The sequence below is a fragment of the Danaus plexippus genome, chromosome 7 (genome assembly GCF_018135715.1).
Source record: "Danaus plexippus chromosome 7, MEX_DaPlex, whole genome shotgun sequence".
Lineage (NCBI taxonomy): Eukaryota > Metazoa > Arthropoda > Insecta > Lepidoptera > Nymphalidae > Danaus > Danaus plexippus.
In genome coordinates this window covers 920176-945714 of record NC_083541.1, presented here as the reverse complement: position 1 = coordinate 945714, position 25539 = coordinate 920176, and the positions used below count along the sequence as shown (strand labels likewise).

The 25539-nt window shown below is 30.7% G+C and overlaps 2 protein-coding genes across 2 annotated transcripts in view; both read right to left on the bottom strand.

The window, feature by feature from the left end:
* Positions 1–564: 564 nt before the first annotated feature.
* LOC116770793 (ecdysteroid-regulated 16 kDa protein) lies at positions 565–7628 on the bottom strand. Its single transcript, XM_032662402.2, has 4 exons — positions 7470–7628; positions 2411–2524; positions 2044–2162; positions 565–1163 (listed from the first exon to the last, which is right to left on the bottom strand). The coding sequence occupies exons 1-4, from the start codon at positions 7534–7536 to the stop codon at positions 1026–1028; spliced, it is 438 nt and encodes a 145-aa protein (XP_032518293.1). The 5' UTR covers positions 7537–7628; the 3' UTR covers positions 565–1025.
* Positions 7629–11569: 3941 nt separating this feature from the next.
* The window catches only part of LOC116770936 (uncharacterized), a 25053-nt gene continuing 11083 nt past the window's right edge, over positions 11570–25539 (bottom strand). The window contains exons 2-6 of the mRNA XM_061521000.1: positions 17908–18121; positions 17002–17078; positions 15985–16116; positions 12555–12621; positions 11570–12238 (exon numbers count right to left, since the gene is read on the bottom strand). Of these exons, the coding sequence (XP_061376984.1) occupies positions 12142–12238; positions 12555–12621; positions 15985–16116; positions 17002–17078; positions 17908–18121 (587 nt within the window). The 3' untranslated portion in view covers positions 11570–12141. The remainder of the gene's footprint in view (positions 12239–12554; positions 12622–15984; positions 16117–17001; positions 17079–17907; positions 18122–25539) is intronic.

The window sequence follows — 25539 nt, the reverse complement described above, 5'->3', positions numbered from 1 at the left end:
GTAAGTTTGTTTTTCATATTTTGATTTCATTTATCTATTTAATCTATTTCATTTTTTGTCTAGAACACTTTAGAAGTATAATAATTAGACAGTTATATATGAAGAGTTCCCCTGTAAAAATTACGTAAATATTCCTTTAATGAATCTTTGAGCAAAAAGTAGATAATAATGTTTCGATCCTTATTTTAATATATATTCATAACTTTATAAAGACCTGAAGACGTAAGTGGTCTTAACCATTCAAAGCAAAATAACATCCTTATCCATTTCTTATTCATTCCTTGACAATTGCAAAAAATTTGTATTAAAAGTTTTTATTATATTTCTTTTTTTATCTGTGATTTATCTATATTTTTTTAAATTTCTTTTAAAATAACAGTAATGAACAATTTTGACATTTCTCCGCGGTTAAGGTCCTAATTAAATCTTGTCCAAAAGTTAAGTTAAACACCAATATAAAAAAGGAAATAAATTAAAACTGTTTAGTATATTTTTGTTTACATAAAATCTTATTAAACTGTTATTATCTTATAAATCTAAATGATTTGCAGTTAAAACGCAAAAATTGTTTCAGTTTTTATTTTTTACTATAGCTTTGGAAAAAAATGTTAAGCAAATTCTACTTAATGAATCTAAAAAATACAAAAGTCAAAAAAGAAAAACAAATCTATATAATAAAATAAAAAAATGTATATAAATGTATCTATGGTAAAAATGTATTTGGACAATTTTTTATAATAATATTATAACTATAACAGTCCTAGATATATATAAACTTGTGCTTAAATAAAACTGTGTTAAAACTTATGTATAATAAAGTCAGAAATTAAGATTTTTATATTTGTACGTTATTTGTAATCTAGCGATTTCTATAGACAGACAAAGATAAAGATAGAGTCGCTTCTATTTTAATAATACTTATAATACACATTACAATCATTACAGTTATCGGAACTTTTTTAATTTTCTTAAGGTTATTTTCATAGACAGCTTTATTGTCTTTGGTTTGGTTTGAATGTCAAAATTTAGTTAATTTTTGCTGGTATCATGATACAAACGTAGTCTCCAGAATCGTTTTTAAGTTCCCATTTAACTTCCACTTTTACTCTGGGATACGATTTCAAAACTGGCATTGTCGTTTTGTAAAACGCTTCTTCGCCGGCCTGTAAAATAGAATTATTTAGTGCATAATATTTTAAAAACTGCTGTTATTTATTTAAGTGTAAAAAAAATGTTAACCCATTTATAAAGGGAATTATAAAAGCTGACGACGTTTTCGGACTGGGTTTCTATTTCGTTTACTTTTCAGTAAGAAGCTTAGCTCAAGAAGAATTAAAATTATTTACAAACATTAAGTCGTAATTAAGAAATTGCTTCCAAAGAGTGTAAATAAATATTTTACAGCATAAGAAAAAAAAGAAAGGATTTAAATCATTAATTGAACGTAGTAGGACTTCGGTTTATTACAAATACATTTCAAGGTTTTCATACAAAATGGGAGTTTACAATTAAGTTAGGGCTAATGAGAAACTTTGAAACCGTCCGTATTCGCGTTTGTTATCGATAGTTACGGGGTCTGTAAACCTATACTAAGGGTATAATAGCGTCATATAAAATTTAGATATTATTTTTTTAGGACATAAAATAATGTAACTTTGTCCACAAAAAGTTGTTAAGTTAAATTGTTTCCGTAGTTTTGGGACACGATGAAACTATCTATTTTTGTGACGATAATAGTTGAATCGCTATATGACTTTATTTGAAAAGTTTTAGACTATAATATGAGAACGACAGAATTACTCCCGGTGACGCTGTTAAAGCCGCAGTGCTAACAGTAATATATATATTACAAAAAAAGCATCGAAAAAAGATATATTTTTATTAAAATAAGTTTCTTTAAGAATCCGAAGATTTATAATTTAAAATAAATACTGTAATATTCATGCAAATTAATTTAATATAAATTGAAAAAGACGCGAAATCTAAAAAAAAATATGTTAAGACATACAGAGACAAAATAGGCTGAACGTTAGAATAACGTACCTTTAAGGGACAGTTGAGGCCCGAATCCTTGCAGGCATCCGGTTGTGGCATCGGGAAAGGAACTGGCAGGTTCATTATGATACCGTGTACAACCGTCTCGAGAGATTCGACGTCGGTGGCTGAGATTTGTAGAAAATAATAAGCACGAATGAAATTTGGGTGTTCAAAGAAGTTAACGTAATACTTTTTGAAAACGATAACTTTTGGAGTGTACGGAAAAGTTATTGCTGAAGTAATTGATCTACTAGAACTGATTAAAGCTGGAGTCGATTGTCTTAAAGGTTGTAACGCGCTCCAAATTGTTTGTAACAGCAAATATATGAATTTAATCAATATGAATTTAATCTATAACTTCTCGAGGACTCACATGGTACAAAGTCCACACTAATTGTAGCGTTGGTATTCCTTCTCAGCACGCATTCCTTGGCATCCTCGGCACATCCGCTCACCCCGACATTTTTAACAGTCGCCAGCTTAGACCCTGGAATTAGTATCAGAAAATTTTACTTAAACTTTTAAGCAAAACGTAAGGATTTGGTCCAGATATGAAATTATAATATATAGAAATAGCGCGACCCTAACAGTAGCTTTATTAGACAATATTCTATCAGATATTGATACTATCGAGAGAAGCAGCTTCTATTCTAGCTAAGTGTAGGTTATGATAATAAATATTCGATTTCAAAAAATAACTTCTATAGGGAATGTAACCTTTTGGTATCAAATCTGCACTCTAGCGGATTTTTTAAATATTTCATATATAAAATAAAAAAATCAAAACTTATATCGTCTCTGATACTCTAAACACATTTTTGGGGGACTTTTTTTTTCAAATATTCAACTTTTATGGTCAGTATTCATGTAAGCCTGTAAGGAATTAAGGATACTTCTGTTGTCTATCATGAGGACAAATTCTTCTCCCTAATTTTCTAAGGTTATTTTCAATAAACATATATTTTGGAATTCAATCGCGCTTACATTGTTAATCTAAAATTTACTTAAAATATTGAATCGTCGAGTGATTTATTTTGTATGTTAATCTAAAGACGAATGAATACACGCTTTAAGTAAAATCAACGGTAATTTATGTTGCAATTTAAGGCTAGAACTTCTCAAGAATCATTGAGTTGTAGGAAAATTGTCGGTTCCGGTCGAGAGTACCAACTTGTCTAGATGTTACTTGTGTTGAGAATTTGAAGCCATCAATCAAGGTTACATACATTATGTTTCTAGATGTTACGTGAAAATTGTTAAGAATTAAATTTCATGAAAGTAATATTTTATTTATATTGTTGATATAATATTTTTACGTGCAAACTAATTTAACAGGATGATTATAACATAATCTGATAGGGATAATACTATTTTGCAACTTTCTATATAAAAATTATAGCAAGATTAAACAGTTCGTTTAACAAAAATAGATTGTGGAAAATTTTAAATCCTTAGTGATTAATAGTTTGCATAATAAACTAAACAACCTCTGCAATTTACCCTGCTACCTTTCATTGATGTATCATTATCGAAAAACACTGACACAGTCAGTCCTTGATGTAACTTGTAAAGTGCTAAGGAAGCATGTCATCGTGGAAGTAAAACGGAATGAATGACAAATAAATGGATACAGAAACGAAATAGTTCTATTATAGAGTAAAAAAATGTCTCTGATGAAACTATTGAACGCGTCATTCGATAACTGTATAATAATATGACATCAGTAATCAGTAATCAGTTACCATGTCATCTGATAGGCCTCGCGGAACAAACACTATTGTTGTATCCACACCAAATCGATACGCGGCAATCGGTTGCGCTGCCATGATGTGAAGCAGACGAGAAACCAACAGAAGCATTCGTTGAAATTATATTTCGTTTTGCATTTTTGCTATAAATGAACGATGTTTAGTCCGAGTTTGCATCGAAAAACTGCGTACGAAGCGTTTACCGTTTCTTATTCAATAAACGTTAATAATGGGCGAAGATCCATGAATGAAGAACTGCTAACGATCCGTTTTAAGTTTTAAACGAAAACATAATAAACGAAAATACGTCACACATATTTAGGTGTTCTTATCAGAAACATCTTAATTAATAACAAAGAAGTCAGACAGGAGATAACAGCTACAACTTTAGAGTAAACATCTTTAGTTTCAGGTTCAATGTGCTTAAAGTACTTTGTTATGAGCAATTTCATTAAATAATTTTCACCGTAGAGATCACTATTACGTCATACATTCCGTTGTTTTGTGACTTTGATTTAAATTATTAATCGAAGTTTATTTATATTAAATAATAATATATGTTAATTTCAACCAAATTATAACAAAAATAGAGAATTAAATAAACTTCTATTTAAAATTTTTCGTCCCAAATTTAATGTATTGACCAACCACAGCTTCATAAATGTTTTAAAAAGTAAAGTTAGTATAAGCTTACGAGGACCGAAAACTAATGGCTGTTATATTAATAATGTAATATTAATTTTGCTTCAATTTTAATGTATGAATTTGTTACTTTTAAATGGTTCAATAAAATATTTGAGAGTTTGGCAAAATAAATTTACCACCATCAACGTATATATAATATATATAATATATATATGAATGAATAAATAAATGTCTAAATAAAGCTACATAATCTAGACGATGTTGTCTCTTTGTTTTACCCAACAGCAAACGAAAGAATGATTATGTTTTCAAACCCCTGTATATCAAGTTTTCCCATTCTTGAACTGTTTTCAGTCATCTTCACCAACTCTTCAGACCGTTTCTTTCATAGTTAAACTCTTATTTTAGCATTATTTAATTTTCGTTATTTCAAAAAGTTTTTTTGTCATTTATGCATAGTATTAAATGTGTGAATATCTGAAGTTGAGAATTTCATCCAAAAACAAATGAAGCGAAATATGTTTGATGGCCATAAAATGATTAAAATTAATCGAATGAAAAACTCATTGGGGTATATTATTGAAACGCTGAATACACATTAAAAACTGAAAGCAGACGTACACTAGTATATGAAAAATAAGTTTAATATAAACACGAACTAACTAACTGTAATGCTACAAGAGTTGACGGAAACACTATTAGATTTGAGTTAATTTATTGAGATCACTTGTGTTGTTGTTTGCATGTCTATCTTAATCATAGACTGAAATCAAATAACACACACATCCTATCGGTTATATCCCATCCTATATAAGACTATCGGTTTTTGTAGACATCTTGACAAATCAATAACAGTCAATAATTTTAGAAATGATTCTCATAGCACATAAATATCATCACAGCATAGCTATTAATATAAGTTCATTGGCATTTTATTGTAAACGATCCCGCCTTGGAATAAAATACAACAAGGGCAACCATTTACGTCATCGCTAAAGAGTTGAATTACAACGCAATATTTAATAGAACTCGCAAATTATTTATGTACTTTGAAGAGATAAGACATTTTTAACATCTCTTACAGATGTTAATTATACGATAACTTAATATTTGTTCATTGTGAAATAATTTATATATGTAACAAGAAAAAAACAATCACATGTTAATAATCAATGTTTTTATAAATGCTTCGGATAGAATAACATATCCCTAAATTATAAAATTACTTGCAGCACCCCAAAACGGATGCCTGTTTTTGACATTTTAATAAATTAGGTCCATCGAATAAATAAATTATCAACCTTTGTTGTTTATTAAAACAAAAACAAAATGTGAAATACTTAGAAATAGCTGTCGAATTCGATTCAGGCGTTTAAGAGATTTGACAGAATAAACTGACACATAGAAAAAATATGTAAAATGTCTTATTCTGGTATGGTAAATAGCAAACAGATAATATAATTTTATTTAATTCTATAGATATATTATTAATTTCATCATAGTTATTATTCGTCAAATTTATAGGCTCATATCTGATCAAATATTGATTGATTAAAGCAATTACTAAGTGTCTATTACATATGAGAGGAACAGCGGTAGCTCAGGTTTGGTAGAACTGAGATCATACATAGTTCTTTACTTTTTCGTTTCAATTAATAAATATGTATAAATTCACACTAAAACTAAACATACACGCTCACAAAAATTATCGTTTAAGTCCCCTTGTTTTAATGTTTAAAAAAATTCAACAAGTGCGAGTTTGACTCGCCCATGAAGGGTACCCTAGCAGCAAGTAGACATATACATATATATATGTATATATATATATATATAAGATATATATATTAAAAAACATATAGAAATTGCTCATTCATCATTTGAAAATTCAATTTGCGACTTTCCATTAAATGGTTGAAATTATCTCTACTTTTCCACGGATTTATACGAATACTGTTTAAATTATATACATACCTTTATATGCTATGAATCACGTTTGTTTGTCACATATTAATATTGTATATTGCTTACATAATATGATATTTTGTAGGATTCTTTAATTCATTTTTAAGTAAATAAAACTAATATTTTTCGTATTACACTACGCGTATTTTATTTTTTTAAACTACATTCTCCCGACGTTTCGGTTACTTTGCAGCGACCGTGTTCACGGTAGTTTTATTTAAACGAATACTAACTAAAGTCTTAGATCTCATAAATTTTTCAGTGGCTATAAATAACGCATTTAAAATAAAATATTTGATGTCATGCTTCGGTCCGAAATCCGAATAATATGGAGTTATAAAAATTGTGTTTTATTATGAAAAGTAGACAACAAATGAATCTGAGCGGAACCAGTGTGATTAGCACGAGTTTGTAACGTAATACTTACTAAATACGCCGCGTTTCCCGTTTCTAAATCAATGAGCTACGTTGATACTATAACGTGCGATGGATGTGAATGAAAATCTGTTAACGCTTCATAAGTAGTTTGATGAATCGAACTTGGGTTAAGTGTACTTATATAATTCTGTAGGCGTAACGACGCTGGTCATCAAAACATAGCATTAAAATATATTACAAGTATGAAATCATATATATTACTGCTTATATTAGTAACTATAACTATATCAATAAGTTTTTTATCACGAATTTATTTATTTATTTATTTATTTATTTATTTATTTATTTATTTATTTATTTATTTATTTATACATACTACTTTTTTTATTAAATATTCGATATAGGAGTTTTGGTCAACGATGACGTGTAATAACATCAGTGGTAATTACATTTCTTATTAAATATATTAATATAGTTTTTGTAATCCCAATAATGTTTCAGTTATCGCTAAAACACGACAGGGTTGAACTAATTTGTTAATTACTGACGTTCAACCGTCAGCGCATTGATTCATTAAAATAACGAGAACTTATAAACTTTAAGAAACATTAAAAACGTAAAACAGTTGTAATTTTGTTAATATAATCGCATTTTAATGTTTAGGAACCGAGTAGAAGAATTGTTATTGGAATTACTTACCACAGTCGGTGTAGAATTTAGCCTGGGCACTGGCAAGTGTTAGAGCTATGGCGAGTATGAACAACATTATTATTTCGTTTCCTGCACGTCCTCTCCTACCACTCGCACCACACACACTGACCACTACCGTCAGACATCACTACGCTTTGTTACCGCGACCTTTATGTTCGTGATGCGCCGGCGCAGGTCAAAGATTAATGGTATAGACAGCTCTTAATATTTGGAACTCGAGATTGATTTCCATATCTCTCATTTAAAAATAACAAAAACAAATTATTACACTGTGTTAAAAATAGTTTAGTTTTAAATATCCGCTATGAATAGAAATAGTTTTCATCTGTATTTTATATATAATGGAGTAGAAAGTCTCACTTAAACAAAATTAATCAGGAAATTCCGTTGCAGGATATCGAAGAAGGTACTGGACACTATTCATTATAACCGGATCAAAGTCTTCGTTATATAAAGTACGCCTTTGTCACAACGTTTTTATTAAAGGCTAATAATGTACTATTTTTCATAGAATTTTATAATTCATAAATTCTCTACAATTTCTCATCCTATTAAGTTATGTTATATTTATATATACCGTAATTACGTTTTAACTCAAATAATTGAGTGAACAGATAAAGACAATGGCTTTTACCAAATTGGCTTAAAAGCTGTGTGAAGATAAAAATCTTAAATTTAAGAAGAATTTTGTTGAATGATCTAATTGACGTGGGTGTAGCGATTTATAAAAATCTTTAAGTTACATACTTTTGGCTGAATCTTATCATAGCGATGTTATGGACAAAAATATTATTTAATATCCGATAAAATAACTCTAAACAAACTGTGAAAGCTTGATAATATGTTTAATGGTGTAAATACTCTTAATTTCTGATACATTTAGAATGTATTGGGTATTATCTGGGCTGTTATAAAATTTTGTTGTTAATATATGTTTGTTTGTAAATCGTACGTCTTACATATTATGCCACTACGGAAGGGAGCGTTTATATCGTCCGGTGACGCGAGTGTTACTCACACTTATAAGAAACACGCTTACTGTAACACTTTACTATTGTTTAGGTATTTATTAGATAAAAAACATACAATTGCATTGAAATTGAGTGGTTTTTAATCTTGTTTTTTTAAGAATTTTTTGAAAACATTAATGAAATATGTAATGTGTGAGTGTTTTCAATAGTTATTAAGTTTTGTCGAATACATTCTTATTATTTGAAATATCTTGCTCTATGTTTTAGTAAATGTTATTTATTGCTTTAAAATATTTCACATAAAGATGATTAAAGATGATAAAAGAATAATTTCAAAGAAATATTTTAATAAGTTTATACGTAGGTAATAGCAAATTCTTTAAATAATGTTCATACGAATAATATATTTTATTTAAAAATATATATTTTTTGATGTAATAGTTATTTATTTAGAACTTTCTTTATCTGTATCAAAAACTTTAATTAGTTTCTATACTTTTATATGCAAGATTTCATCTAGAATTCATTAGCTATATAATGAAAAAAACATTTCTACTCTGTTTTGGATACTTTTATTTGACTTATATGTTTATTTTTAGCGATACATGGGCTACCTGACACTAATTTCTCCAATCGGCATCCGACAATTATAAATTTACGGTAATGACAACATGATTCAGTTATGCTCAGCACTTTATTTTCCTTTGTATGATAATATATTTTTGCAATAAAACAAACTCTGATCCTCTTCATTACCGCTGGACCGAAAGTGGAGTCCAAATATGTTTTCAGTGGACTTGTTTACAAAAGAAAGTGCTTTATTTCATTACGTTGATACAATTGTAAATTTATCACAATTAGTCCTTATTCCTTTAGTTATATCATCGGGGATGCAATACATGTCTTATGCTAGCCTCTTAGGGAGACCATATAAGTTTATGTTAGGTTCATGCGTAAAATATTTCTTGACAATTTAGTACCCCACACGTTGCTACGAGAAAAGTAACAGGCGACATCCAAGTAAAATAAAAGTAAATTTACTGTCATATAAAGTGAATAAAAAAATGTGTGTACTAAATCTCTTATGGCGATTATTTTGATTTTTTTTTTTAATTTCAAGAACTTAGGTATAGATATAATTGGGCATAACTCACTGATTGTCAGAGGAATTATAAAAAAATGACAACAAAACAGATCGTAGGTACATAAAAACCGCTGGTAACAGCAATGAAACCGGATAAAGTTTTATTTGCAGAAATATCTAAAGCTTTTACTGAGCATGGTTATCCTAGTACAGTAAGCGGTCAACCGACGTCCACTCAGCTATAAAGTGGGTTTGTGTTCTTAGGTTCAGCTCATCTCGACATAATAACACTTTATTGACCACGACGCAGGCCGCTCGAACTGTATTTGGGACCGAAATAGCCTGTAATAGATTAATTTTATGAAGTCACAAAACAAAGTCATATTTTATTTATGAAGGATTAATATACTTTAACCTTAGAATTAACAAAAAATATATATATTTTCTGTATAAATAGTATTTCACTAGTAATAAAAAGAAACGCAGATATATCATTTCATAGCAATTAATAAAATAATATTCTTTTATAAAATCTACTTCAAAATACTATTTGAAAGATGAAAACTGCATTATTACAAAAAAAGAAAAAAGAAATCAAAAGATCAAAAGACAGGAAAAATTTACTTTAAAATACAAGTAAAAAACTTATATTAACAAAGTTAATACAACATCTTTACCCTAGTTTTTGTTATCAATTACGATCAATTTCCTCCCAATAACCGGTAATGTGTTTCCTCATTGATATTTAACAGTCAATTCACTATTTCGGGAACCATTCCATCCATTCTTATTAAACGACATGCATGTACGTTCTAACGTATTATCTACTAAACCAATTCTATTATATTTTATTATAAATTATTTCTCTAAAATATCAATGTTCGTATACAAAATGTCTTTAATATAATCTGTTTATATTGCTCAAGTAATACTTTTAAGTCTTAATTCTAATTGTTTCATCCATTTTTATGAATCCTTCAAAAAACATAAGCATAAATTAGCGGAATTGACGCGAGATAATTTTCATTATAAAAGACAATTTCATACTTTTCTTACAAAGCATCTAAGAAAAGCGAGCATCTTATAATTAATTTAAAATAAAGTAACTTTAAGTAAAAGGGACCTTTGCTCTAAAATGTTCTGGATGTATTGACTGACATCAATAATTAAATTAAATCTTTTTTAATAACTTGTCCCCCTTATAAAGAAAGCAGTAAAATTATCTCGTAAAACTAATAAGCCAATTTGTAACAAAGAAAAATATATAAAAATAACATATTTATTTTGCGTTATTTTATTTAAATAATAAAAAAAATTGGCGTATTATATACATATTACCTTCGTATATACTAATGACTTATAAATGTTCGCAAAAACAGCATTGTTACCACAAATAGGCGCTATTACTGAAATTACGAGATGTTTTGGTTGTGATACGACGTTTTTTTATGCCTATTAAATATCAATTAATGTGTCGTATTTGTATGAAAAGTAAAAATTTAAAATATGACTCTTAGACATTAAGCTATGGCATGTGTTGTCGTACAAGGAATATTACGTTACGTGAAAAAAATGCTGGGCTTTTGATCCCTTTGATTTTTTTACAAAATACTCTTTTATTCTCCTAAATCAAATTTATTTTTATATATATAAAATTCTTATATAATTAAGCGTCCATTATTTTCAATCAAAGAACTCTTAACAATTACTGAATGTTGTGGATATCAGGGATTGGTTAAAAAATTGTAATAGTTAAATTGATTTTGAATTGATATGATTTTGTGTGTTATACAAATAACTTAATATATGCAAGTTATATTTTTAAAATACTAATAATCTTATAGTCTTTGCAAGTTAATTTAGTTCGTTAATTTAATATTACTAAAGTTGTATTAAATTTTACGTCATAGACAAGGAACGCAGTTTTTAATACTTTAGTAACTTCTATAAAAAGGATTTTAATTAATAAAACAAACGATGGATACAATAATATATTTGGATCACATTTAAATAGATTACAATGACACGAAAGTAACATTATATACAAAGTGATTGAACAACAGAGATACATTCAGCCTTCGTATTAAGAATTACAGCAACGGAAAAATCGAAGCCTAGAAACTTACGAATATTTAATATAAGTTTTAATAAATATTTCATAGCGAACATGCGGTGACGAGCAAGCCTTATGTAGTAACATAGTAAAGTACACACTAATTATAAATTGACTAGAAAATTGAGATCAAAATGTGCTAATTGTTTCGTATGTTTTTGTTGACAACTCTTTGCTGACGTCGTTGATGTTAACGTAAATTGGAAATGTCTCAAACAGGCTATGATCGAGTTTATAAAAGTGAAAGCGAACGGCTAATTTCATTTGTATATAAAGGAAATTTATTAATATTTTTTTTTTGTTGCGATTCTTTTAAAGAAAAATTATAGAATAACATCTTGTATATTTTTTAAAGATTTTTCATCAAACACTCAGATGTATGGCACAGCATTGTGCTTAAAAGGATCGCATTGAGAGCAGTTAAGTATGTAGTCCAGGTATGATCCGTGTGTTGGTTTATATTGAGTTGTTTGTCGGTGATCCCGGGACAGTTTACCGACGGCCCAGCCCGGTCCACAAGAGCCCGGGATCGTAGTGATTCGCTCCGGGATAGCTGACCGCCTCCAAATCCGATCTGCGGTTGTAAGATCTACGTACAAATTATATTTTAAATAACAAATATATTTTTACATTCTATTTTGTGCCCATTTTTGTTTGCGCATTATGAATATTAGTGCTCTATAATAAACTAGCAACTGTTTTGAGATATCGTGAGAATCAGAGCTTTCCATCAATCGATGTTATACAATGCTATGGTGCTGGCCGATAACGTCATTCTTGGAGTCACCGTAACTGGGACAAAGTATACCATTAATAATGGTCGTTCAGAACAATGACGTGATGGAAGCGACTGTGTAGATAATGTAAATTAATTTAGTGACCGCCTAACCACTTGACCAGCTCACCTGAAGTTCCCTGAAGGTCTTAGAGGACGAAGAGCGTGAAGTTTACGGATGCCACCACCACCGCCGCCTGGGAAACAGTAAACTTACTCTTATATATGAAAAACTTACTCTGAAGCATAAACTTACTCTGCTGAATAATTACGTTGATTAGTAGGTATGCTTTACGTATATTGTAAAACGACTTGTACTGTGTCATTCTAAGTAAATAAAAAATGAATAAGGTGAAACATTGTTTTTGTTATACATCTTCAGTGGGATGATAAAATATAATATATCAAAATGGCCGACACATAGACCGTAGTGAGAAAAACTTCGCTTTTCAATATTAGTGTATTACGATATTTTTTATCTAAAATAGTAGATGTATCTGCAGTCTGATCTAAAGCTTACAAACAATTCCGCAATACTCATAAACAGCCGTTGAAGTGTCACCCGCGCTGAGCTACGCCGAGTTGTAGGTGTAAACGAGCAATTAAACTTTGTACCGTGCAACTATTCCGAACTGCTAGTTACACAGTTCGTTTGTACGGACGACGCGTAGGACTTCATTAATATAGATAAACTGTGGAATATAACGATATTCAAGACTTTTGCGAGTATTCCATTAAATAAAAAATGCATACTATATAAATAGTGCAAGTTGAATTATTAACGAAAATTTTTCATGATAAAACTATTCGTCTTCTTCGTATCTTACAACATTGGCTATCAGAAATAAGTTTTATTAAGTATATAAAAAAAATCTCTTTATTATCTAAGTTTTCGTCGTCACCGGATACGAAGCGTTTCCCGTTACTTATTCAATAATCTATGTACGTGAATACTATACGTAAGACTTGTAGAGTGACGATGCCGACTTAGAATAACCATACAAGGTGTTGCATGACTGATGTTTTCATGAAATAACTTATGTTGATAATATTATATGAAAAAAATTATAGAGAAACTGAAAACTATCCGTTTTTATTCTCGCGATGTGCACTCGTAGTTAGCGTACGGTAAGTAAACCTGTTTGATAAATAATTAAACGTGTCTAGCGAGTTCTAAAGTAAAGTATACATTGAACTTTAAACTCGTGAGACATTAAAAACTTACTCAATAAAAGCTCATGAAAACTGTTACCGTCCGTAAATAAAACTTACCCAATCCCACTGAGATTGTCGGCAAAATTAAATTTAAGTTTAAAACAACATTTTGATTGTTGCTAAGTAATTATTTGTATCGATTTAAATTTCCATATATATATATATATGATCTTAAAATTGATCGTAAATAACAGTGGCACGTTATATTCAGTCTCAAAACATTAATTTAAACTTAATGATGAATCCACATTCAAATATTAAGTAAAATAAATAAATATATCCAGTAAATTATCTGGCAAATTTAAAAGTACAAAATTATATCTATATTATATATGTATTAAAAAGTAATTAAAGAAAAATATATACATATAAATACATAGTCATTTTATTAATATATATTAATCAACTGTTGATAAAAAAATATTTAATTTAATTGTCTTTGGTTTGCGTTAGTTTAGGTAAAAGAAATATTTCGGTATTGTTAACATTTTCAAACGATTTCCGGCCCTTATATTAATAGGGCGTTGAACTTTACAATGTTTGAAGAAGACAAAAAAGTACTACAATAATAACAAGCGATATATTTTTATTTGTATTTGAAAATAATGTTTATAAAGTGCTGTATAATATGAATAGAAATTTGCTTGTATAGAGACACTTAGTAGAAATTTATGGCAATGATAAATCTGTATAGTTACAAAAAAGGCTCAAAAGGACTCGTATCCAGAGTCGTAAAACATTTACAAAGAAAAAGTTACAAAAATGAGTGGTATTCTGACAGGAATAGAGTGAATGATAAAATGACGAATGAATGGGTCGAATGAAAGACACTCAGAATAAAGCAAAGGAATTATGATATTCGACTTTTAAATAATAATTCAAATTTGGTTAAGTAGAGAGAGGAGCTTGGACGATGGAGGTGAGCGTTTAACGCGCGTTAGATAGGGGCCCCTTAAACCTACACCTGGGTCGCAAGTCCCAGGGACTGTTGAAGCTCCTCTCCCTGCAACGCGATGGACCCGGTACCCGCACGGTGAATCCATTGAATACTGAGAGGTTTCATGTAAATATTTTTTTTTAAATAAAATGTTAGTAATGTTTTTTAATGACTCGTTAATTATTAACAGTCGCATACCGGGTGGAAATATTCAAATAAAATTTACTGACATAAATATTTTAAACTTCATTAGAGAATGTTAATGTATACCCATATAATTGGTCTAATGTCTGTCGGTGAATACGTAAATAAAGAATATTATTCTGAATTAAAATCAGTTCATCTGGAGGTTTGGAAGTATAGTTACAAATAAGTTGCTTTAAAACTATAAAATAGGAAAAGAGAGATAAAGAAACTTTATTCATACTTTTAAAAATATATTATTTGTGAATATTTTATATAAATGAATTAAATAAATCAATTCTCTTATTCTCAAAATATCTTTGGAATATAGCAACTAATATCCGTTTAGTGATCATAGTTTTTAGGTTCAATAGTTTTATAAGATACTAAAAATATTCGTATTTAAAAACTATGTTTATTGCAGGAACAGAAATTATTAATTTATGAATAGATGATATAATTGTAAGTTACTACGGAAATAAAAAGCCTAAAGTAGCCCAAGATATTACACATATAAAACTTCATTTTGTTTATGGCAACACTGAGATCATAACTTTTTGACTGCTGCAGAATTAATCATTAATCGGGCTTGTACAGAATAATAACGAAGACGTAAAAAGGATATATATTGTAGCTATTACAGTGACAAAAATAATAATATTTCCTACTTAAGAGAAAGTTTTGCAAATTTATTATATGGTAACATTAAGTTTTATAATTATTTTTTTTAAACAAACCCTATGACCATAAAAACACGAAGGCTCATTCCATTTTTGAATAGTATAGTTTTCGTTTGGTGTATTCAAATGTTTGTATACTGTTTTGATCGTTCATGTATAAGTACTTCAATCAATGAATGTTTGCTACATGGCATTCAAGTCGTGTATTTCTTAGCACAGTGCTCGACTGTCAATTACATCCACTTGAGGTCACAGGAAACGGGAAAAAAGTGTCCTGTAGCTAGTATTTCCGCGCTTCCGAAGGTTTTATTCGAGGATATTATCCTATCATATGTCACACATACAAGTCCAGTTTTAACGGCGCTATGTTAATTATTAATGAGCGATTGTTTTGTATATATAACGTCAATGATGGAAATGAAAAGAATGTACAGAACACAAGCGTGAACGATTAACAAAAAAAAAAATCATAATCAGAACCGAATGTTTACGAACATACTGCCAATGTAATGAAATAAAGACATTAATGTGTTAATGTATCTTACCGGAAGAACTGGCCTGGACGACAGTTGGCGGTTCCTGGAATAAGCTGGAACGCTGCTGAGGCGACAACGAGGCCAGGGTTTCCAAATTATCGCGGAGAGAGTCGAAAAACGAGCCCACGTCGTTGAGAACCCCTGGGAACACCGTTTGCATTATTCACAATGGCAAAATCACTCTCTCACGACTTACAACACCATATCATATTCTTATTAAACCCATCGCTACAAATAAATCACAAATTTATATCTGAATATTAACTTTGAAAGTAAATTTGTGTGTGTTGCTTTATTTGATATACAGACAAGAGCTTAGTGCGAACTTGCATTACCATTAGACCGAAATTCAATGTTTTTTTCATAGATCTAAATTTTTACCTAACTTTATATGCAAATATTTTCGAATGACCCTAATATAGGCTTGACTTCTATTCTAACAATGACTATCATAGATTTCAAATTACTTGAAAATTTCAAGAGTTTTTAAGCAAATTACGTCTTTGGCTACTGAATTTACTTAAAAACGTGTTTATTTTGTGTCACATATTTGTGTTTTCATAAGAGAGGAAGTTACATTTTCATTTCTTTCATTATATTTTCAAAATCCTTCTTAAGTATAACAAAGAGCTGGAAATATGAACTTCATTATTCTTGTGTTTTGTTTGTTTCATTTAAGTTTGTCTGGTTAACGGGAGGTTCAATTTAATTGAAAATATAGTCCTTAAAAACTTAAACTTATACTATATTATTTTTTGGACAGAGAAATATCTTTGTCTATAATCTATATGTATTATTTTCAAATCACTTTTCATTTAAAAAGCCTGTACTGTACTGTACTCTTAATACAAGTGTTTTTTCCAACTAAACACTGATCGTAACAACATAAACTCTGCGTCGACGAATACTTTGTGAACGAAACTATATAACTGTCCGTGTTTAGTTCAATTCAGTTCAGCAATTCGTTAACCAAAATATCCGCGATCTTCTGCTTACCGACGCCTACATAGGGCGTGACTGCCTTACCGAGGGCAGGCGCTGGCTGACGTCGTCTACGGCCAGCGTGGAGAGCAGACGCCACCGCGGACCGCTTCGAACCCGTTCTTGATAAAAACATACATACAGAATTACAAAAAATACACATAAATTCATGAGATTATTAATAAAGCGATCTAAGACTTTCGCGAGTATTCATTTAAATTTTAAAGGAAACTAAAGAGAGATGAGATTATCATTCACAACTCGTCTGCCCGTGATCACGGTTGCTGCAAAGTAACCGAAACATCGGGACTATGTAGTTTTTGAAATAATGAAATACGCGTAGTAATCCGAAAAATATTAGTTTCATGCATATTAATAAACTTTATAAAATTATTATTAATTTGGAATAAGTCATTTAAAAATATTTTTTGGAGGAACATCTCATTAGTTTCTCACTGATGTAGCTTCCAAGAAACTAAACTCTTGTATTTAAAATTAAATATGGTTTGTTTATTTTTTAACTTCCAAGTTACTTTTATTGTCATTATAGACAGACACTATAAATAAATAGTCGCTTTTCTATCTCGTATCTGTTCGAACACTCAACCCTCAGAGGTTACTCCCAGAGGTGTGTACATTAGCTAGTTCATTGTCTTTAACAATCATTGTTATGGTGTCTACTTACACGAAAATAATGAGGTGACGGGAGTTCAAGAATGTCTTGAATTTGATACGGGAGTTAATAAGGGAATAAAGAATGAAAATTCTTTAGACGAGAGCGATTCACGAAAATAATTTCAAAATATGTATAAAGACAGTATAAATTTAATAAAAGAGTGTCAAGTTTCAATTATCTAAAGAAGATTTCTAAGGAGGTAAGAAACCAAAACTCCTTGTAATTTTTTTTTTGAAGGATCCAAGAACTTGGTATTTTTTTTATTTTTCAATTACCTTATAACATCGTCATCATAAGTCTTCAGTCCGTCACCACCCTGCGGAGGTCCAGGGTTCAGCTTGAACATCCCAATATCTTGCTCGATACGAGGGATCAGTTCCCATCGATTATTGGGCCCCTGACCCAACCATGGCTTCTCAGCGAGGATACGCAACAGGTCTAGATTTGTAAACCTATTGTCACTGTTCTGGGCAGAAGCCAGGGAAGCTCCTGTTGGACAATCGAAAAATTGACATAATATTAATTTGTAAGTCAAACTTAAAATAATTTACCAAATTTTATGTGATAGAACTTGTCGGAGAATATTTTTTCCGTAGATATATAATTGCAACGCTGTTATAGTAAAAACACTACATAGACTATCTGTTTTATGAAACGTACATTCTAGATGTCAACTTTATATTTCTCATTTACCGAAGCCTGTATAATTCTTAACGACTGTCAAAAGTTATGACATTTTAGATTACTATTGGAATTGAAAATGGAATCATAATTCCAGTGTGAATGAAGACGTAGCATAAAAATGGAATAACGTTTCCACCGTATATGAAGCTGAATCGAAAAAAAAAGAAATTAAAAAAGAATTTTAATTAAAATAATATTGTTTAACGTCACTTTTTCGGCGAATATTTTTTTTTACTATTTTTATGAATGCATTCAAATATAATTAGTATAATGGCTTTTCCATTCACAATTCTTGATCCTTCCCTCTTTATAGTTCATTTATTTTGACTTACGTTTGAGACGAGTTAAAAAAATATTTTATATATTTTGATTAACTTAACACCTGTATGGTAGAAAAAGTTGCATTCTACTTTTTCTCAGAGTAGAGCGCGTGTGTACAAAGGTACGTCGCATGTCGCTCCACGAGTGACAAATGATTCCATGAACTCAAGGTATTAAATTCTAAAAACTGCGTCCTGAGTCCACAGCTATAACCGTGAAGTATCTAAGAATAAAGTGACTTAGAAAATTAACATTTAACATCAATAGCTTCACGGGACGGTCGAGTTACACGTATATTCATATAAGTTATCTGCCAAATTATCAACCAGTACTATTAACTAACTATGTTTTTTATAAACACACGTGACATCCCTGTGTTTCATGAGAGGTATAGCTTTACAACATCTTACTGAGAATGATAAAGTATGAGAAATAATATGCCACCTAATTTAAGAAGGATGTTTCGTGTTCAGAGAAGGGACATGTTAAATTTATTGTTTAAAGTTGGTGTTAACAATCGAAGACCTTGTTAAATTAAATTTAAATAAATAAAAATCGTAATATTTATACAAACTTATTATAAAGTTGTAAGATCAAAAGCCCTTAATATATTTAAGTAAATCAGCATGATAACGAAGTGTATTTTACATAAAAATCATTCAATACTTCAAAGGCGTCGTTAGGGGAAAAATTGACGTAACCTTTTTTCAGGCTTGACAGATGATATACATCTTATGATCCGTCAAGTTATACGCCGACGTCAGTTTTATGTCTTATTATAGGAGAATTTGATAAGACGAGTCACCAATCACACCGCGTACGATTGAATGATTGTTATCACGTTGCTACACTAAGTTTGAGTCATCGTACTACTTACGGAGAGTTAACAGTTATCGTACATAATCTAAGCACATTAAAGAGAATGGTGCTACGGTTCTGGGTATTAACTATTAAATGAGATACGGGAAACGCTTCGTATATACTATGACGATGAAAACTTGTACTAAGAATACGTGTGTTCAATAAAATTTTATTATTACTCTTTATTTGGCTGGATTTTACTTATTCGAATATAGAGATTTAAAAGAATATTAAATTATTAAATTCTAAATATAGATACGCTATTATAATTAAATTTTTATGTTTGAGGGAGATGTTATTTTCGTAAACTAATAATAGACGAGAAAAAAATAGCTCTTTAAGAAATATATAGACTTTGCTCCCCGTGTGACTAATATTATATTTTTTCTACAAGGTTGCCCGTGAATCCCTGTATTTTGGTTCCGTGTTAATTATTTTGATTCATAGATGTTTTGATGTTTGGTAAAAATGATACTGAAATAGTTAAAAGCTTGATTTCCAATTTCATAGTTATTTTAAGTCCAACTTCAAGAAATTCTTTATTATTATTCAATAATTATTACTGCACTTATGTTATGTATTGAGTCTAGTCGGAGGCAAAAGATTTTTGTGCTAACTATAGTGAGATAAGAGGTTTAAATATAGCCTTCACTATTACGAAGTATCGCAGATTATTATCAGAGATTTAGCGATTAAAAATATTCGTAGAAGAGAAATTTCCGATATTAAAACTGAATAATTTGCGATATTGTTAAATTATAATTACATTAAAAAAGATATGGGACAAAACTTTGTTAGTGCAAGAGTTATTTACTCCCATAGGTGCTTGTTTTTCACTGCAGTTGCATATTTGATTAAATTTAAGCCTGAGGTTATAATGCAGACGTAAGATTTTAACCGGCCTTATTATATAAAAGACCGCTTGTATATATCGGCGCAAGCAGCTTTAATGACGGATGCAACATGAAAATAACTCAAGGCTGGCATCAATTATTATAACAACTTATTGGTCGTCGTTACTATTGTTAAAAGTAAAACGAAATCAAAGAGAACAGAACTATGTTTGAATTCTGGTATAAATATGACGTCTGGACGCACGACAGCGGACTGCAGAGTTCAGCGAGTGCGGATCATAAAGAATGTGATTATGAAGAACCTTCGAGAAATATGGGGTTTTCCAATAGGGACGCTTGAACTTTGACAGCTGATTGCGGCCATGTTGTTTGAGTGACAGCTGTCAAATGCAGTGTGTTATATTCATTCCGTCCTCCCAAACCACCATGGCAGGTTACAGTGTCGAGCAGCACGTGCAAATCATAAAATTGTTTTATGAAAATTGGTCTTCAGTTCGAGCAACGTTCCGCGCACTTCGCCCGTTTTACGGTCGCGATGATCGTCCTGCCGAGTCGACTATCCGTCGATTGGTGGACAAATTCGAGTCAACCGGGTCAGTTAACAATCAGCCGGTTCCCGTGCGTCAACGTAACGCGAGATCTGCCGAGAATATCGCCGCTGTGCGCGACAGTGTCCTCGAAAACCCGCGGCAGTCAATTCCGCGTCGCGCACAGGAACTCGGCCTTTCGCAGACGACAACTTGGCGAATTTTGCGTTGTGACTTGAGCCTGCACCCGTACAAGATCCAGCTGACCCAAGAGCTCAAGGTTAATGACCATAGACAGCGCCGTGTGTTCGCTGACTGGGCATTAGAGCAGTTGGAAGTTGACGCCGATTTTGGCAAAAAAATCATCTTCAGCGACGAGGCGCATTTTTGGATGAATGGCTATGTCAACAAGCAAAATTGCCGTATTTGGGACGAGACCAATCCACACGAGGTTCACCAAGTGGCAATGCACCCGCAGAAAGTGACTGTTTGGTGCGGATTTTGGGCCGGAGGCGTGATTGGTCCGTATTTTTTCGAAAACGATAATGGTGTGGCCGTCACCGTCAATGGTGAGCGATACCGGTCGATGATAACCAACTTCTTTTGGCCTGAAATCGAGAATATGGATCTGGACAACATGTGGTTTCAACAGGACGGCGCTACGTGCCACACAGCACACGCTACGATGGCAGTTCTGCACGAGCAATTTCTGGACATGGTCATCTCGCGCGGAGGCGACGTGAACTGGCCACCGAGATCGTGCGATTTGACCCCGCTGGACTTTTTCTTGTGGGGTTTTCTTAAGTCGCAGGTCTATGCCAACAAGCCGCAAACCACCGATGCCCTCAAAGTCAACATACGCCACGCCATCGATCAAATACAGCCCGATTTGTGCGCCAGAGTCATCGAAAATTGGACCTTTCGTGTGCGCGCCACCAACCGAAGCCGTGGCGGTCATTTGAATGATGTCATATTTCATACATAATGGGGTCGATAGACCTTCCAAATAAAAAAAAAAATTTCGCAAATATCTTTCCTACATGTATTTTTTTTTTGCATTTCAAAGATCAAGCGCCCTTAATGGAAAACCCTATACAAGAACATTTAGAAGAATTGAAGTTTCATTTTAAAACATCTGGAACGTACTGAAACAAGTGACATTAGTGACGTCAGCGAGGCTGGCGTCCTCTCTTTAAAATAATGAATTTATAATAAATTCGATAAATACTTATTTATATAGGTAGATTTATATACTGAATAAATATGAGAAATAAACGAGTTTACAATATACGGCCTCTGTTTAATTTCGGATCATATTTTTAAATTTAATATTTTTTTAATTTAAAATCATTAATCATTTGCTTTTATTTTTATGGTAAAATGAACTCTTTGTTCAGATCATTTTCCATATATTTGTATTTTATTACACAATGAAACAAAAAACTTGGTTTAAAAATTGTTTTTATAAAATTCACTAGTAAAATGAGACTTGTTACATTTTATGAACCTGTATTCTTGTATGTATTATTAAGTAATTTAATGAATGCGTAGTAAAAGTACGGAACTTAATCAACTAAGGGTTGGAGGTTTTAAATAATATAAAATTAAAACAGGCCTTCAGAACCATCCCGTGAATTGACTCGAAAATATATTAATAGAAAATTTTTAACATCAAAAGAATAAAATTTTCTTTGTTTTAAAATATGTAACTAAGTTTTTCGGACGCTACGCGTTTTAATTATTTTAGAACTAAAATCTGATGTTTCGGTTCCTTTACAGCAACCTATCCGTGATCACGGTTAAGTGTAAAATAAAATAATAGAAAACTCGTAGTAACCGAAAAAAATAGTTTCAATTAAAAGAGTACACGTAAACATCTAAGACATGATTTTTAAATGGTTATCGGCCCTAACAACTACTACAGTACACCAGAACCATTCATTACTACATAGTCAACTGTCCTATTCATGAAAATTAAAAGTTTCAGTCCTGGGCCTAATCGATGTCCCAAACTACTGTTCCAGTCTAGATTTTAGTCTCAACGAGTTCCATTTCATTTCTTTCAAAGTTTATCTGTTGCATATTGTTATATTTTTAAATAGGCATAACTGAATTATTTTCTTATCTCTATCGCCCAACGACTTTCAAATTTCGTAAGCATCTAGTTGATTAGATTTTAAAAATCAAAAAATTGTATTCATACTTTTTTTTATTAAACCCGTCTGTTAAAAAAAAAATCAATGTCATAAAATGAAGTTCCAGGTTTAAAATACGCTTCGACAAAATCCTTATCTCTGACAAATTGTTGTTTTAACAATGCTTATATAATACAACGAGTCTTATTTCAATACAATCGTCGGATGATAATTTTAATATCTTTAATCCAGATATTAACATAACTTAGCATATTATAAAACATGGAATTAAAATCAACACTTAAAGCTTGATGCAAATACATTAATCCTAGGATTAATTGTCTTAAGTAAAATAGTGAGACGATCTAAGCCTTTACTCAGGTTCACGGCATGTTTAAAGCTTTAGTAAAAATGTCTTACGAATCATAATCTATATGAAAATTAAACTTTCCTTATATCGCTTAAAATATTTTTGTCTATCTATCACTGGTCGCATTACAGCCGGACGCCAAGCACCGAAAAGGAAAATAAACTCGGCTGAATCATCATCATCATCATCATCAGCCTATCGAAGCCCACTGCTGAGCAAAGGCCTGTTCTCGCATGGAGAGGGTTAGAGCATTAATCACCACGCTTGCTTAAGACGGGTTGGCGATTTCAATAATAATTCGGCTGAATAACAAGTCAATATGGCTGTGTCAATTACATAGAGTAGTTTTTTTGTCCAAGCTAGTATCCCACATAGTTACATTTTTACATACGTTAATACTTTAAAGTGCGAAGATTTATGAGTGAAAAATTGTTGACACTTTGTATGTACTATGATCATGACAACGGACTAAGCAGTCGATCGTGAGACATTTATACTCACATGCATGCATGCAATAGTTTTGCGATATACTTTCATGAAACTAGACCTAATCATATTTTTATAATATGCGTAAAAAGTTGTCCAAACAAATAAAAAATAATACTTGGCAAACATCCAAGTTCGTTTTATATTTCAAATTATTTATACTCAACAAATCTATCTAAATTCAATCGTTTTAAAAAGGCAAATTCCTTATTTCAATTTTGTATGTGGTATTTGACAAAAATATATCAGCCGTCCCTACGACTGTGTACTTACGTGTTAAGTAAATTTTAATTTATAGATCAAATATTAATGAATATTTTTGCGGGGCTTTTCAAGAACTCAGATTTTTTGTTATGTTATTCTCAACAAATACTTCGTTTCATTAGCTTTTTAAACGTTCTGAGATAGGATCGGTAGCTTAAATTGTGCATCATTTCAAAGTGAGTTAATTACTCTGATCGCATTATACACAAAGAAGATTTTTAGTAGTAAACAACTTAAACAGATTGGGAAATAATTTAATAATAATAAATTAAATTCCGTGTAAAATTTCTTGCTATTAACGTCGTTCGATAAATAGATTAGTGTCAAAACAAATTACCTTTGAAATTTGTGTTATAACTTATCAAGATTACGTCACAACTAGAAGTAATAAATATCCATACAAGAATTGTAATTAATAACCGAACAGAACCGAACAGATTTGTATGATTTTGAAGATTGTTCCTATTTTTACTTAATTAAAGACCAACATTGATTACGGACAAAATATAAATGTAAATGTGATCAGAAATCACGTGCGTGAATTCGCATTACTGAAGATGAAACGCGCCTGTACTGGTCAGCGAGGACGGACATATTGAGGTTTGAAAATAGAGGAATAGGTAGCCGTTTAGTTAAAAATATGTAGGGTTTAATAAGTGACATCAAATATTCTCGTGATATTTCTCAAAAAAACATCCAAAAAATTTACTATAATTTCAATCAAAATTATTAAATATTAAAAAGGTACTTTAAGTTTAAAAAATAAAAGTCTCCGTTAGTGTAACCATCGAAAAGCCTTATATTAGTTATAGATTACAAAAAATGTACCCTTATTATATAATGGATGCAAAAAAATATTCAAATTCAATCAGTTATTGAAATGTCAAATAAAATGCTAACACAGACGGAACAATAGAAGTGATTCCGGATTGTAACTTGTTGTGGACACAATTTTTTGTTAGTGTTTCAAAATGTATTACTAAAATCGTTATTACTATTTATTTATAAAATATATTTATTATGTAAATTTGAAAACATATTAATGAAGTATATTTTTTTAATCCCTGATGCAAAGAGGTATTTTATAAAGTTGACGTCTATGTGTTAGCTATATATGTATGTATGTATAATAAAAGTCCAGCAGTGCAAGACTATCAACTCTCTTCTAAAACGTGTTGGGCGTTTCTGATCTATGATTACTAGATTAAGTGACTCACGCGTGTTATCGGCAAATTTTTGATTATTCATAGTTAAGTGAAATTATGATAAACATAAGATAATATATAAAAATGCTTAATGCTAACTCAGTAGGGACATAAAACTTAATTTAATTTCTCAGTAAATTTATAATTTCTTTGGTAACCTTCCTTGACTTAGCCACCAATATCTTATTAGCAGTAATTCT

Coding starts and splice junctions, on each gene's coding strand:
- LOC116770793 (XM_032662402.2), bottom strand. CDS start 7,536: ATGTTGTTCATACTCGCCATAGCTCTAACACTTGCCAGTGCCCAGGCT. Junction 2,525..7,469: donor TAAATTCTACACCGACTGTG/GTAAGTAATTCC, acceptor TACTAATTCCAG/GGTCTAAGCTGGCGACTGTT. Junction 1,164..2,043: donor GCCTCAACTGTCCCTTAAAG/GTACGTTATTCT, acceptor TCTATTTTACAG/GCCGGCGAAGAAGCGTTTTA.